The 17,000-nt window shown below is 43.7% G+C and overlaps 1 protein-coding gene across 2 annotated transcripts in view; it reads left to right on the top strand.

Annotated features, from left to right (window-relative positions):
- SMOC1 (SPARC related modular calcium binding 1) overlaps window positions 1-17,000 on the top strand; it is a 138,590-nt gene that overhangs the window by 64,018 nt on the left and 57,572 nt on the right. For both annotated transcript variants that reach the window (XM_012724657.1, XM_012724656.1), the window contains exon 3: window positions 1,032-1,144. In XM_012724657.1, the coding sequence (XP_012580111.1) occupies window positions 1,032-1,144 (113 nt within the window). The remainder of the gene's footprint in view (window positions 1-1,031; window positions 1,145-17,000) is intronic.

Below are 17,000 nucleotides of genomic sequence, written 5' to 3'. Positions count from 1 at the left end.
CATCCCTTCAACCGAGAGTACAGGAAGGACTGGTCGACCTGAAGTACTGAGCACTTTCCTGTCTTTAGACATTGCCACTGGGCTAGGGCTTAGAGAGATGTGCTGCCTCTAACTGGTGCTTTCTATTTTTTTTACTTTTTTGGTAAATAGAGATGCTTCAAATGGCAAGCCATTACTGCTGGCTCTTGAATAGGGATTCCAAGTTATTGGCCAACAAATGTGTTTTGTTTGGTCTGCTCACAGGTTTAAAAATATTTAAAACATTTGAGACAACATTTAAAAATTGGGAGGTTCAGTATGAAATCTGGATATTTATACTTCTCATAAAACATTGGAAGCTCTGGTAATATTAATTCTGTGTTCTTGTGAGGCAACACACGGCGGGATCTAGGCGTAGCTCCCTGCTCTACTGGGGAGGCTTTCTCCAGTTTCTTACCATCCCCCGGCCTTCCTAGGGATCTCTGAGCTGAATGCCCTTCTTCCTACATCCTGTTTGTCCCTCAAATTTATACCACTTTCCTATGCCTGCTAGATGTTTGAACTTGTGATTCTGGACTTATAGATATCAAGGGAAGACTGAACAGACTCCCCTTGAGGTCATGATTTGCGAGAGAAAGTGCTTGCAATTCCCAAATTATGAAACACCTTTGAGACCCCTGGAACTTACATGGTTTTTAATAAATCAAGTGAAAATTAATAGTGTGGATTTTTTTTAATCATCCTGGAGGGGCTGGGAATAGTAGGGAATAAAAATAAGCTGATCCTTAAAAAACAAAAAAAGCTGATGCTGATATAAATATGACCTCCACCCCCCACTTTCTTAGGAATAACATGAAAAGGAAGATTGAGACTGAGTGGTACTCAGTAGCCACTGCCTATGCGGCCTTAGAAAACCAGTTGGCTGTGTGTGGGCTCACCCACAGGGGGTGATTTTCGCTCAGTATTCCAGAAGTGGGCAGCCATTTTGTCCCGCGGCTCTAGTGTGGAATCCAAGTGCAATATGAAATATGCTCACTCCTCTCCTCTTTTAGACGCCGGACAGAGCAAGTGTCGCCTGGAGCGGGCTCAGGCCCTCGAGCAAGCCAAGAAGCCCCAGGAGGCAGTGTTTGTCCCAGAGTGTAGCGAGGATGGCTCCTTTACCCAGGTGAGGCCTTGGCCAAATCTCTCAGGCCTCTTTCCTGGACAGAGGCCCAGGGGAGTGTCTGAGGGTGGGGGTGCTGCCCAGACACTTAAGCTTTCTGGGAAACGGCCGAGGGCTCTGGGACACCCCTCTACGTTACCTTCTGTTGCCTGTGTTCCCCCTCATGGGCCTTCCATGCCACTCCTGCCAGCTGGCACAGCGTCCTGAAAAGGCACATGGAATTCCAAGCCAGGAAGCTGGCATTGCTTGGTCCCCATCCTCCCTGCTGGCTGTCTCCATTTTTCTCTTCTGTCAAATGTGATCTGATTACTTTTTCTTATCCCTGCCAGTTTCCATGGGCAACCCTGGTATTCCCTTCTCTGTTTATTGCTACCCCCTTTGTCCTTCCCTTTTTCTTACCCTCAGTCCTTGAACGGTGCAGCACCCCCCTTCAATACAGTGTACCATGGTTCTTAGAGAGCAAGAGAGAGAGAGAGCTTTGTCTGAATGTGATGTCAGCTACGTTGGTGTTGGCACCTATTATTTGTATAACAGGCAGCCCAGGACAATAGGGTGCACCCAGCTTCTAGGCTGGAAGTGGAAGGCTACTGGATGAAAGTGGGGAAGATCACGGGTGAGTTAGCTGTGTGATTGGGCATGGTCCTGGGCCCTCCATGGCCCTATAACTCCCTGTGTGGAGCAAGGTAACCTTTGGAGCAGTCTTACTATCGTAGAGATGGAGGCAGGGGCTTCCGGTTTAAAACTTCCTTATAATTCTGAGTCGAAGGACGTAGGCTCTTAGACCCTGGTCCAGTGGTTTTCAGGTTTCTTTTCTGGGCTGTGGCTAGGAGACTGCTGATTTCAGGCCAATACCTGTCAGGGTGGCATGTGAAGAAGAGGTAAGGGGTAGGCATTGGCACCCTATTTAAAAGGCTTCTCCAGCTGATGTTCAGCTAGGGTTGGGATGTTCAGATGTTCAGCTAGGGTTGGGAGCCATTGGATCAATCTGATCTTGGCTGATGACTCTGTGAAGGTGCTTTGATTCATCTTATTATTTAAGCCTCATCACAAGTCTATGAGGGCAGGGGTCTTGTCCCCATTTACAGATGATGGAGACACATCTGAGGAGTGTGGAGTCCCTCCAGCCCCCGAGCCCTCCAGAGTCCTCATATTCTGCTGTTTTCTGAACTGGCAGCTTTGCAGGAGGTTCTGAAGTGGGGACTGGTTAGCACACCCAAGCACCAACCCTAGAGCCAGACTGCAGAGTGGGAAGGGGTGTGTGTGGGGATCCTAGTCCTCACTACCTCAGGCAGGTTTCAGAACTTCTCTGGTTCACAATATCCTTATATGAATAATGAAGATTATTTTCCCAATTATTATTACATGTAAACATGGTTATTATTGTACATGCTATAATATGTTACTGTTATTAACGAGTATTACCACAGCTGATCTCTTTAGGTTTCAGTGAGGGTTAAATGAGTTAACACATATAAAACACAACACGAAAACCTATATAAATAGCTGTCATTCTCATCCCGGGCATCCCCACCTCCTATCTGATTTTACTACTAAGTCTTTCTAGGATTTTATGGATGACATCCCTTAAGAAATCCTTTTGTTGACCCTCCCTAAGTTTGACAATATATGAACTCCTTCTTTAAATTTTATTTACTCCAGCAAAAACAATGTAGGTGATCTTTGTATATACATCCTTGAAATTACAGTGCTGAGAATTCATGTGTAGGGGAGAAAATCAGTTCTTTCTCAGATGAGTCTGAAGCTGAACTGGGGGCAGAGGAGCAGGGAAGAAACGAAGTCATTCCCCCCACCCCTCTCTCTAGGCCTTCGTGATCCAGGGTGTGTGCTAGTGAGAACAGTTGACCCCTGCCCTCCTGGCCCTGAGGAGCCCACTGCCCGGTGATGGGACAGCCCCTGGGCAACTTTTGTTTTGTTAAGACCAGGTCCGAGCAGGTGGTGTTTGCCAGGTGGTGTTTGCAGATTAGTCAGAGCAGAATTGCCGGATGAGAGGGCCCCTGACCTTCAGCAAAGGCTGAGAGACCGCCGAGGACCCCCTCATTTGCCTGACACACTAAGCACTGCCATGTGTCCGAGGCTTGAGGCTGGCTCACCCGGTGGGCATGGGCAGCCAGACAGTCCTCCCATCCCCATTACTGTGATTGAAATGGATGTGCTTTTCCCCTGATCAAAGACACTGCAATAACTTCACAAAGTGAGCTGCCTCTTTGAGTGTGCTTCAGTAGCATTGACAGCCTGCCAAAAGGCGACGAGACAAAATGCTTCTCTCTCCCCCCCAGTCTCCACTATCATTTTGCTGGGCTTTTTTTTTTTTTTTTTTTTTCCCAGACCAAAATGCAGACACCAGCTATGTTTCTTTAATATCTTTTAATATTGTTGTGCATGCATCCTGGTATTATGAATGTACTTATCCCTGTGAACTGTTATGCAGTAACACTCTCTTGAAGTTTATGGGGGCAGTGAAGGGGCCATATGGAGCTGGATGTGTCTGACATGGGACACAGCTTGGGACCACATGGCTGGATTGGCCTTAATGAGGCTCATGTGGGATGCAGTGGATTGTTATAATAATGATGCAGGGATGCATCATTTCTTTGTTTTTCCTTGTCCTTTCCTCTCCCCACCCTCCTTCCCACCACACAACTGAATGGTGCACCTTACCTCAGATGAAATTGTATAAAATTGCATTATTTTTTATCAAGGCTGATTCAGTTTACAGCACTGTGTATGATTTAGAGGTATTGGTTCACACCTCTTCAAATGTAGGTGACTATACTACCCCAACTGTGCAAACACTGGTAATCCCATCAGGTGTTGAACCTCTCACATTAAATTTTAAGAGTGGGATCTAGATACTGTATTTTCAGGCTCTGGAGGTGGTGCCAGTATTTGGTCAAAGTTAGAATGATTCGCTGTTGTAAGAGCTTCATCATGCTTGCTCTTGATTGCATCACTGAAATGTGGATTTAAGGTTCTTCAGGGACCCGCTGAGTAAGGTCAGGAACCATGGGCTTTGTTCTTTGCTGTGGTCTTATCTGTTTTGTGGGCGTCAGGAATGTCACTCCTGACATCTGTCCTACCAGGTCCCCTGCCAAGCAGAGGGCCGGTGTCCAGCTGATGAACTGCAGTCTCAGCTGCAGGGGAGGCATCAGGCCACCACCATCAGCTGCTGGTTGGGGCTTGTCAAGCTGCTGTGTCACTGAATAATCATGACGGTGATCCTTTTTTGAGTGCTACTTGGTGCTAGGCTCTGAGCTTTACACCCATTAATCCTCACTGGAACATTTTGAGGTAGTTGATAATAACCCCACTTATAATGGAAGACTAAGTTTCAGAGGAGTTGACTAATCCCTAGTTCAAGATCACTAAACGAGAAAGGATTTATATTCAGGCCTGCCAATTTCCAAGGCCTGTGCTTTTAACTTTTTTATGCTACAAAATTGGCCTGGATGCATATGTGATTCATTTTCATCACAATTGTTATTCCAGAAGTCCCCTCTCTGATGCTATTGACCAATAAATCAAGCAACCATTAATAATAAAAACAAACCCAACTTTTGATTATGGAAATTTTCAAATATACAAAGAAGTAGAAATAATAGTATAATGAACTCCATGTATCCATCATCCAGTTTCAGCAATGATTAACATGTGGCTGTTTCTGTTTCATCTTCACTCCATTTTCATCTTCCACCCAAACTGGATTGCTTCAAAGCAAATCCCCAACACAATCTTTTTTCATCCCAGACATGTTTGAACTCTCCGTTCTCGGCTGTGTGCTGGTTGGTATGGGGGCTCTGAGAAACATCACAACCAGTGCCCTCAGGGAGCTTACATGCAGAGAAGGTATGGAAGCATACAGAGAAGTTCAAGTGTATGAGACCATGCTTGTATGCTTGGTGATTTTCCAAGTGCCCATTTGCAGGTCAGTAATTTGGAATTTTGAGTACACTTGATGGTTGAGGAAACATATACAAATTAAAACTTTGTGAACATTAAAAGCTCTTTTAACAAAACTAAAAGACAAATGACATATATTTGCTTTATGAAAAAGGGCTGGTGTTATAGAAAGCACACTTGCAAACCAGAAAGGAGACCCCAGTAGGAAAGTGGATGAGAGACATAACAAGCAGATCACACAGCAGTGATCAATAGCCTGTCAGTGAATATGAATGATATCATTTTCCTTAGCAATTACAGAAATACCAATAAAACTTATAATGTATCACTTTTCTTACCAAATTGGTAAAAAAGAAAAAAAACAGTAATATTTAGGCTCAAGTAGAGGGAAAAGTCTATCCCCAGATTGCAGTTGGGAAAGTGAGTTGGCACTGACTCTTTATGGAATAATTTTGCAATGTGGGTCAAAAGTCTATAAATTATGCCCACAATTTGTGCCTGAAATTTTACTTCTAGGAATTTAAGGAAATAGTTAAAAATATGTGCAAATATTTAGTCCCAGTTTTCCATATAAGTTCTTAGAATAATAGTGAAAATTTGGAAACAACGTAAATATCAAGTAAATTGCTTAAGTAAATCATGATATAACTGCACTGTGCAGCTATTAAAAGGGTGGGTTGTGAAGCTTTATATTATGTTATATGTGTATGCATATATTTCTAATTAAATTTAAACAGAAATATTTTCACCTTTTGTCAATAGAAAAGTTTTGTCTACTTTGCAAATGAAGTTCAGACACTACAGAAATATTTAAGGCAGAAAAGTCATGCTAGTGACTTCATCTCCCTGAAATAGGAATGATTAAATCTATAACCATCTAGATTTTTTTCCTTTGTGTTATTTTAAATTATATAGGACAAAAATGTTATAATTTTTTTTTTAAAGATTCATTTATTTATTCATACAGATCTGAGGTACAGGCCAGAGATGCGGAGGGTGAGAGGATTCGCCAGGGACAGACTGGGGAGCAAAACAGGCAGATCGACGAAGTACACTGCTGAGGGGAGCAGCGGGCGGGTCAGGAGAGGTCTGCCGCGCCATGTTGTTACCTCCGGGGCAGGTGGGGATCGAACTCATGAGGAAGTGGCTTAAGCCCCTTAATGCAGTGCTTTAACCCGCTGCGCCACCAGGGAGGGCCCATAATATTTTTTATAGTAACAACACTTTCCTGTTTTATGTTTTGACATAGGTGGTATTTTTTGAGATACACTTGGCATGTTGTATTATTTAATAGTTTCAGTTGTATTATTTCATGATTCCATATTAGTAGCTACTGGGAAATGATCACCATGGTAAGTCTAGTTAAAATCCATGGCATACATAGTTACAATTTTTTCTTGTCATGGGAGCTTTTAGAAATGTTCAAATACGCAAAAGCAGGCATGTAATATAGTCATCATGCTGTGCATTTCATCCTGTGTCTTACCTATTTTACAGCTTGAACTTTGTTCTTTGACCCCCTTCACCTATTTCTCTCACCTCTACCTCTGGCAATCACCCATCTGTTCTCTGTATCTACGAGCTTGAAGTTTTTTGTTTTTTTCAGATTCCAGATATAAAGTCGATCGTATGCTACTTATCTTTCTCTGTCTGACTTATTTTACTTAGCACAATACCCTTAACATTTAGTCACATCATCACAAAAGGCAGGATTGCTTTTGTTGATGGTTGAATAACATTCCAGTGTGTACACACACTGTAGCATTTTCTTTAACCCTTATCTTCAGTGGATGCTTAGCTTGTGTGCAGATTGCGGCTGCCATAAATAATGCTGCAATGGGCATGGAAGTGCATATGCCTTTTCTTTTTTTAACATCATTTTTCATTTTGTACATCTTTTCATCTCAGTTGTAATCTCCATGGACTTCCCAACACCACTTCACCATGTACCAATCACCACAGTCCCATGTGCTCTTCCACCCCCATTTTGATCTTGTTCCCTCTCCTCTCTTGTTTATAGTTGTTAGTTGGTGTTCTGCATATGTTTTCTGAGTTAGTATTTTCTTTGGGGGAGGTACATAACCAGTAATAGAAATTCTGGATTATATGGCAGTTCTAGTTTTAATTTTTTGGGGGAAACTCCAAATTCTTTTCCATAGGCCACAGCAAATTACCTTCCCACCAACAAAGCACAAGGATTCCCCTTTCTCCACATTTTCCTTCAACACTTGCTACTTCTGGGCTTTTTGACAAATGCCCTTCTAACAGGTGTGAGGAGCCATCTCATTGTGGCTTTGTTTTGTGTTTCCCTGATTTTACTGATGTGGAGTGTTTTTTATGCCCCCCTCGGCCATCTGTATGTTGTCACTGAAAAAATGTCTACAACACTTTGTTTTATTATATCATGGGGTTATCTACAGGCTAATTATGCAAAAGTCTAGCTCATTAAAAACAATTCTCTCCTATACATGAAAAACCTGGCTGTGTTGTATTCTATGTCATGAATGTACTGTGTATGAATCTTGGAAATTTGAGCATTAAATTTAGAGATGTTGAATATTGGGTCAAATTGAATGCCCTTGCTTAAACCAAGTTGCCTTCCATAGCAATGAGCAACAAAGAGGTTGCTCAGTTATTATCAAATATTGTCATCAAACACATTTCCAAGTCATTCGATGGATTGTTGTCCCACAAATATTATCCAACACCATTCACAATGTTACTGGTACGTGTACTGAATTCTTTCTGGTCTTTGAGCTCCATGTTTCAGGAAGTCTTTCTTGATGTCGCTCTGTCTGGACTAACCCTTTCCCCCATTTTACTTTTAGTCACTGCTCCTCCCACCAATGCTCACACAGAAATAGTTTTTAATTTCAATAGCTTTATTTTTTGCATGTAGGAAACTAATTTCTTCTCGATAACATTTTGTACTGAGGTTGGAAGCACAAAGAAAAAGTTCTGTGGCGTTTTTGCAAAAAACAGTGAGTTTCTTTGTCAGTGTCTGTTGTTCTTACCGTTGTATTTCCCCAAACCTAAGGAAATACAAGTTATTCCTAAGTGACTGAGCTCAACCTCTTAAGTGCTTCCCCTTCCCAGTCTACAGTGCAGAATGACACATACTGAGTCACCCCTGAAGGGATGAAAACACCTTGGTGTCCCCTGACAGAGGGGTCCCTCTCCCCCAGGTCCCAGTTAAATGGACCCTCCACATTTGTTGACCTTGGAGGGTTCCCTGGCGTCCTTCTAGGGGAGGGGCTTTGTGCAATCTCTGATGAGCCCAAAGGTCAAAAAAGAGCCCAGAAGGTATGCCTTTTTATTTTTTGTCTCAATGTGGAACTGTTTTACCTAGAGCAATGGTATGGGTCAGTGCAGAAGGCTCTGAGGGGAAGAATTGAGCTTCCCATAGGCAGAGTATTCCGAGGGTCTCTACCCCTAAACAATTGTTGATTGTCCCCAGACAAAGCCAGTGCTGTCTGTTTCAGTAATGGTGCCCCGGTGGGCTCCCGTAGCCCACTGTGGTTTTTTTAAAAAGCAGTCACACTTAAAAAAAATCCACATCCTTTATGTGTATATCGCATGATGTAAATAGACCCACTGTTGAGCAAGTCTTTCTCTATTTGTTTTTTCCTATTTTGTTAAATGCTCAATAAACATTATTATTGTTAAAATTTGAACAGCTATTGTGCCCAGGGCATCTTGCTACTTGCTGTACATGTGTTTTTCATTGAGTCGCTTTTGTTCCAAATAACCACATGTGGCATATGGTAATTTATATGAAAATGCCCACTATTTGGCATATAATTATCCTTTGATAAAAGCTTTCTTCCTCTTTAAGTCTCAGTTTGCTCAGTGGTGAAATGGGAGAGCTAGTTAAGCATTCTAGAGCCTGGTGGACTATGGCCTGTGGGCTGGCCACCTGGCTTTGTTTGTTTGTTTGTTTTAAATTTATTTATTTATGCACACAGACTGGGAAACAGGCCAGAGGAGTGGTGGGTGAGAAGATTCACCAGAGACAGAGTGGGGAGCAGATCAGGCAGGTCAACGAAGTGCACTGCTGAGGGAAGTAGCAGGCGGGTCAGGAGAGGCCTGCCGCACCACGTGGGTCAGCTCCCTGGTGGGGGATTGAACTTTTGCTGCAGTGGCTTCAGAGAGCTTCATAATGCTGTGCTTTAACCCGTTGCGCCACCAGGGAGAGCCTGGCTTTGTTTTTTAATGTAAGTGTGTTATTGAGATGTATTACCTACTGTAAAATTTACTTGTTAGTGTAAAATGAAGTAATTTTTAGTATTTCAGTTATGCAACCATCACCACTATCTAATGCCAGAACACTTTCTTCACCCAAGAAGAAATCCTGTACTCATTAGTGGTCACTCCCCACTAACCATGTCCCCCAGCCCATGACAGCCCCTAATTTACTGTCTGTATCCATGGACTTGCTTCTTCTGGACACTTTACATAAATGGAATCATCAAAGTTGTGGTCTCTAGTTACTGACTGCTTTTACTTAGTATAATGTCTTCAGAGCTCACCGTGTTCCAACATGATCCACACTTCATTCTTTTGCTTGTCAGGTCATTATGTGGATGCACCCATTTGTCTCTGTGTTCCCCAGTAGATGGTCATAGGTGTTGCTTACATTTTTTTGACTTTTATAAAAAAATACTCCTGTGAATATCTGTATGCAAATTCATGTGTGGATTTGTATTTTCAATTCTTTGGCATATACCTAGAGATTGGCTTTTTTTTTTTTTTTTTCAAATTAGTAACTGATTGCAGTGAACCTTAATGCCTTAGCTGTGTTGCTTTCTGTGCAGGCTGGGTATTGGGCTCCTGCTCAGCCCTCTCCCTGCACTGCCATGCCTAGACCACAGTGAGCAGCCAGCTTCCCACAGGGCTCTTGCCTTCCCAAGGGGGGCTAGGTGACATATAATTTGCAGTGATTTGCAGATTGTGTACAAATGATTTGCAGACAACAACCAAAACCATGTAGATGTGAAAGTATTTAATTTTGTGAATGCCAGCGGGGAGTGTAGGGAGGATTGTCTAGTGGGTGACTCATCTAGTCTCTTGCACGTGGCAGGAGCGACCACTCTCATCTTTCCAGCAAGAGAATTGCCCTCTGTGTCACCCACCAGGCACAGGGGAGTGCAAGGAGATGAGGGTGGGTGGCTCATGCTTTGTGCTCAGAACACTGTCTCCATTGTGCTCTGTGGGACTTGCTACCCCAGCCACCACTCGGCACACTGCTCAGTGGCTTTTCTTCAGCAGAGGGGCTGCTGTGCTTCCTTATCCATGTTGACTGGGGTGCAAGCATACAGGATGTGGGCGCTCCCAAGCGGGGCATCTGAGCTCCCTGGTCAGTCGTGGCCAGTCTGCCTTTTGTGGAAATGAAAAGAGCAAGGTCTGGGCAGGGTATGCACTTGCTCTGCAACTTGTGAGGGAGGGAAAGAAGAAAGTTCGCTTCTCTGGCCTTGCTGCTGCCTGTGGGTCAGGCGAGCTCAGCGCTTTTGAACTTCAATCACCTCTCTGCTCTTCTTTTCTCTTTAGATAATAACAGCAACACTTACATATATAATACATACTATGTGCCTGAATTTTAAATATCTTTAATTAACTTAATTTTTTTGAGGTGATGCTTAGCAACACTGCATACGATTTAGGGGCACAGGTTCTTCCTTCGCCAAATGCATATCACCACCCCCAACACTGACCACCAATAATACTCACCATAGTCTGTTGGGCCTCTTTCCCCTTGATTTCTTACCCCCACCCTCCCTCTCTGGTATCCTCAGTCCTATGTCTAAGGTTTGTTTTGGTTTAGTTTTGCCTGTTCCTTTGCTTTGTTTTCTGTATTCTGCATATAAGTGAAGCCATTTGGTATTTGTCTTTCTCTTTCTGACATTCTTCACTTAGTATAATCTCCTCCAGTTCCAACCATGTTCTTGCAAATGTCAAGATTTGTTCTTTTCCTTTTTTTATAGCTAAGTAGTGTTATTCCACTGTGCATCTATGCCACATCTTCTGCAGCCACTCATCTGTTGTTGGGCACTTAGATTGTTTCCAACTGTTGTAAACAGTGCCGTGATGACTGTAGGAATGCATCGATCCTTTTGATTCTTGCTTTTATACTCTCTGGATAGATACCTAGGAGGAAAATTGCCAGATCATATGGTACATCGATTTTTAATGTTCTGAGAAATCTCTATACTGTTTTCCATAGGTGTGCCAGGCTGTTTCATAAGTGCCCAAAACATATTAACCCACCCGATCCTCACTACAACAAGGCAGACACTGGTAGATTCCCATCTTATACATGGGCCAAGGAGTGGCTGAGTAGCTTGCCTCAGCCTCGAATCTGAGCTGCTGTCCCCAGAAGCCTTGGCCCTGACCCCTATTCTCCCTCCCTCTCTATCAAATGTTGCCATCTTCTAAAGTAATGTTGCTTAGCTGGAGCACATGCCAGAAGGGCAACTTAGCTGAACAAGCTCAGGAAATTATGTTACATGAGGACTATTCAGAGGACTCAGAGATGTTCATTTTGGAGATGAGATGAACCAAAGGATGGATGAGAAAGAGGTGATGGGGTCGGGGAGGGGTATGAGCACATCTTCAGACTTCTGTGCGTGACAATACTTTTTACTGAATAGTCCCACAGTGCAGACCCAGACCCCTGAATGAGAGCGAAGATGACTCAGACTCTGATTTGAAACAGGGAAGACCATTTCATAAGTACAGCAGATAGAATGTCTGGCTCAAAGAAAACGTACCTTCCTGCCCAGGATAATGGACTCCAGCAGGGGTGCCGTGGGGCATCGGACTGTCCTGGGAAGGTTGATTCCATGACCTTTGAAAGTTCACACTTTTTAGGATTTTATGAGATAGCTGTTGATGTTCAGCCAGGTAGGTAGACACAGGTAGACTCTCAGTAAACATTTACTTGGGGACCTTCCAGGCTGAGCTGAAATGAACACCTGCACATTCCAGACTTTTGCACAACGGAGCATGTAACATGGAGGTGACCCTGCAGGTAGTCATCCAAATTCTGCTGCACAACTGAAGGATTCAGAATCCCCTCCCCCCATGACAAAGTAGGGAAAGGCCCTTAGGCACACAGGAGGGAGATCTGAAAGCAGAAAAGTTATGAAGTCAGATATAGGAAGTGAGGATGAGCAAGAGCCCACCCCTGCCACCCCTTCTGTGGCCATGCTGGCCAGATGCCGCAGGTCCTAGCTGAACAAAGCTCCCACAGGCAAGAAACTTTCCTCCTGGGTATTTTTTTTTAAACAGCTAAAAACATTGTTTATTTTATAATTACATTTGTTTAATACAAAAGCCATAAATTTTTTCTTGTGGCTTAGAAAAGATTGAAAAGTAATCAGCGATATATATTTTTTTCTGTCTTTTAAAAAATTATAATACTTTGTTTACATCATTTTGTACCTTTTCCCATCTCATCTGCAATCCCCGTGGATTTTTTTTTTAAACAAAAATATATTTGATATCTCCTCCCACCCCCCACGGAAATACAAATGAAAGAGCAAGAGGTACCAATACTTGGCTCAATGTCAAGAAAATAAAGTTCTTTTTAGCCTTAGCACTATGGTCTGTAAAGTCTTGTTATGTGTGTGTTGGGGTGATGGTGTTCAATCTTTTTTGAAAATTTAAAAACATCTTCATTATGTACTTGGAATGGTGGTCTTCATGCTGACAGGTAGTTACAAGTTCATAAGTTTCCAGGGTCTCAGTAGTGCCTGGCTCATCTTGTTTCTCCTCTGCCTACCCCACCCAATGCGGAGCTTGGGTTCCAGTTAAAATATCTCCTCAAGGGCCATCCTCCTTCTCCTTGATTACCACCAGAGATGGGAAGCTTATTACTACCAATGAGAAAATACATACTGCCTTTTGGGACAATTTAGTTGGAAAGTCCTTCTCTACATTAACTTGAGAGCTATCTTCTTATAATTTCTAGCCAACGACTCCCATTCTAGCTATGGAATTACAGAAATCCCACTTTGCACAGAAGAACTTGAAAACAGATACTATTATGTCCTTGTGAAATCCTCTTTTAGTCCAACAAATGTTTCTTTTTGCCTCGGCAAAATTTCTTAGCTCTGTCACTCATTCCCATATCGTTCTGATTTATGTCTCTCTCCTCCTGGTCTCTTTCTTCTGAATTTGATTTGCCAAGGCCCTCTTATAAAGTGTCCTTCCGCAAATTGACACAGTATTTTAGATGTGGTCATAGACAGCCTGGGGGAGAGTGAGACTGTCTCTTGCTCTAAATAAACCACTTGTAACTCGTCATGTTGGCAGCCACACCACACCAATAATTCATAAAAAAAAAAATATAGCATGGTCAACAAAGACTCCCATATTTAGGAGGATTCGAAATTGAAGGAGTATCTTCTTCCCTAAGTCCCCTGCACTAATTCTGAAAGATGAGGTAAATACTCTAAAAGGAAAATTCCTCATGCCCCACCGGACAGTCCTCCCCTAAACCTGGCATTGAGCAGGAGAGAATGCCTACAGCCGACAAGAATAATAATGCTTGAAGTTATAATCTCCCTGTAACAGGGAAAAGGGAAAGCCATGTATTCTGGGCTTGTACCCTACCCTGACACTATTTTAGATGCTTAAATATCTTGTTTTATTTTGTCTTCTTGATAGATATCAAAGTTAAGCACCATTAACCTATTTCATAGACAGCTTCAGAAAGGTTAAGTGACTTTACCGAGGTCACACAGCTGTGGCAGAGATTGGTGTTTAAATCTCATGATCCCATACTTTTCCTTTTGCACCTTGATACTCAGCCAAACCAGACTAAAGATAAGGGAGACATTTGAGCAATAACCTTTCTTACCTGAACAAAAGTTAGCTCAGTTTGTCCGACCACAAGGGCTATACCATTCTTCCCTTTTCCTCCTTCTTCTTGCTGCAACTAAGTTCTCTCCCACGTGTGAAATCACCCAGCAGATTGAATGCTGCCACCATAAATGAAAAAGCCTCATGTCATCCACACAAGTGGAATATAATATTGTTGGAGAGAAGTAAGGCCATGAGATTCCTTGTTCCCAATTCCCACCTAGAAAGCTACCTGTTTCTTGAGTACTTTCTGATAAATACTAGAAAGTGTGGAGTTGGGGAATTCTCCTTTAAGACAGAGGTTCTTGAGGTGTGGTGTCTGGCCCAGAAGGACATCATTACCTGGGAACATATAAAAATCCAGCTTCTCTAGCTGACCCCAGACTTAATGGAGCCAGAAAAATGTCTGTGGATCCACAATCTGGTTTCCTAATGCTCCAGGTGAGTCTAGTGCTTCCTGCAGCTTCTGAAGGAGAGCGATGTTCCAGGGGAGTGAAGGGTACCTACCAGATGGCCTGGGGTCTAATATTCCGGCCAGGGCCTGTGGCACTCAGGAGCACTGGAATTCTCAGAGGTCCTATAGGGAGTACAGACTACAGGGAGATGGAGCAGCCAGAAAATACTGCTGTGCAATAAAGTCATCAGTTGGACCAGCCGCAAGATGTTTAATTTTCCCTGGGCATTAACTGCATCCAAAGAACCCACAAACAGACTTGGAGCAACTGGCAGGTTAAAAAGAAAAAAACCAAAACCAAAAACTGTCTCATGTGCCCACTGCCTAAAGAGAGACAGATAGCCACATGTCTTCTGCTCTTGGTTTAACTTTCCCCCACTAGGAAATGTTCATGCATGTGATAGTGGTTGTTTCATTACAAGTCTGGTAGTTGCTGCTAAGAGAATACTGAATCAAGCTGTCCCTTTGCATATGGTTCACATTTTCTATTTTACAAGAGAAGCACAAAGAAGTAGATGGAGTGGGGATTAAAGCACAGGGTGAGAAGGTACTGTGCCTTGGAGGGGATCCCAGCTGTCAGCGAAGGTCTGAGGCAATTCAAGATGGATTTCTTAACAGATACAGAGCTTGAGAAAGCATTGCAAAGAAAAGGGGGTGGGGGGTGGGGACTGGAATGTGCTGGAGAGGACTGCTTTCAAGAATAGGGAAGTAAATGAGAGCCTGATACCTGGCTTGTAAGAAAGTAGGATTGGAGAAAACAAAAAAATCTAACAAGACCCTGGATTTCATTGAAATATGCAGCTCACCCCCCACCCCCATGGCTCAGAGGACACCCGCATGTGCAAAGGCACCACTCTGAGGCGTGCTGGCCACAGGAACGCCCCCACTAACGTCAGGGGCGTCCCCATTGCAGTCCTTCAGGAATCTTGCCGATGAGTCTTCCTCTTACACTAAGATCCTGAGTTGATTGAGGGCTCTGAGCAGTTCTGTGGTCCAGAATTCTTGCAACTTTCTTTAACCCAATATTTCCAGATTTATTTGGTTAGAGAACCCCGGCCTCTAATAATTCCTAGCTTGTAGCCGAGAGAACGTCATCATCACTGTGTAGGAGAGAACGTCATCATCACTGTATAGGAGAGACAGAAGTAGAGGAAATGAGGACAGAACTGCAAGATCCTGGAGAACAGAGAAGTGGGCACAGATGGGGGAAACTGCTTTCCTGGAGAGGCAGGGGCCCTTGACAGGAAGGCGAGCTACTCTGGGATGTGAGGCTTGATCTCTGTCAGAGGAACCCCCCCCACCCCCGCATAATAGCCAAGGAAAGGAGGGTGTGGGGGCATGGGGGCGCTCCCAGGCTGGTCCCCAGATGTCTCCAGAGAGAGCCACTCCATGCAAGTGAAAGGCTCACAATGGCTCCTGGTCAGACTATTTAGCCCTCCCCCTCCTGCCCCTAAAGACGCTTCAGAGAGCACAGGCACAAGCAGACCTTGTGACCCCAACCTGGGATCCTCCCCCTCACCCCTTTCTCCCCCCTTCCAATTCCATACATCTGCCAGCACTAGGTGTCAGGGACTCCATCCCCTCACTGGTGAAACTGGTGGGCTAGACTGTCCCTCCCTGATGTCTTCACCAGCTCTGTCAATTCTGAAATTTTATGAGAACTTGCTGATTGGGGCTCAAATTTCTGTGTTGTTATGAACTAGCAGTGACATTGGAACAAATAACGTCTGCTCCCCACGCCTCTCCTATGAAGGGCTTGCCCAGGGTGACCTTGAGGCCCAGGTGTGATAACGTGACATCATCGGGAGGGATGGATCAGAAGCCCCTCCCCCCTGGGGAGTAGAAGCTGGCGCTTTCCATTTTGGACACAGCACCTATAGGTGAGAGTGTCAGTTGTCTCCACGCTTAGTGTTTTTGTTGCCTTTGTTTTTCTTGGGGTGCTCTCCTCCATTCAGCCCCCACCTGCTTTATCCCGGGAGCTGGTGTTTGCTCTGTCCCTCTCTGCTCACCAGACGCTAGGCGGAGTTTGCCAGGACGCTAGCCTCCCACCTTCTTCCAGGCGTCTAGGAGTTGGGCTAATGTTGAAGATTAACAGGCTTAAAATAATTTCAAATTTGTTTTAATTTGGACAAGGTTGACCTGAAATATACCAGTGGGCAGTTTTGCAAAGGGCTTCTTGCCAAAAATATTGAAGTATATGAGTCAGGGATGGAATTGACTAAAAATGCACTGTTTTAAATTACTTTTAGCAAAAACAGTTACATTCAACAGAAGTGGAGAGTGACTTCACGTACATTGATGTACAAGTACTGTTGTCTCTTAAGACCATTATTGACATTTTGGTTTCCCCAGGATGTTCCCAAGTGGGAGAGGAGAAATTTCCATGGTTTGTATCTCTACCTTCCGGGCTAGTTTTGAGATCTGCACAGCAAGATACTGGGAATGGCTGGTTACCTTGTTAATTCCTCCTGGGCCATGATTTTCCCATAGATAGACTTGAGAGTTAGAGGCTGCCGTGGGGGTAGGACAAAGGGGATCACTAATTCTTTTATTTATTTATTTATTTTTTAAAGATTTATTTATTTGTGCATACAGAACTGGGGTACAGGCCAGAGGCTCAGGGGC

Source organism: Condylura cristata, unplaced genomic scaffold (assembly GCF_000260355.1).
Source record: "Condylura cristata isolate star-nosed mole 26May11 unplaced genomic scaffold, ConCri1.0 scaffold00013, whole genome shotgun sequence".
NCBI classification, from domain to species: domain Eukaryota; kingdom Metazoa; phylum Chordata; class Mammalia; order Eulipotyphla; family Talpidae; genus Condylura; species Condylura cristata.
Note: the sequence above shows the minus strand (reverse complement) of the source record. Positions and strands in the feature narration are given on the sequence as shown.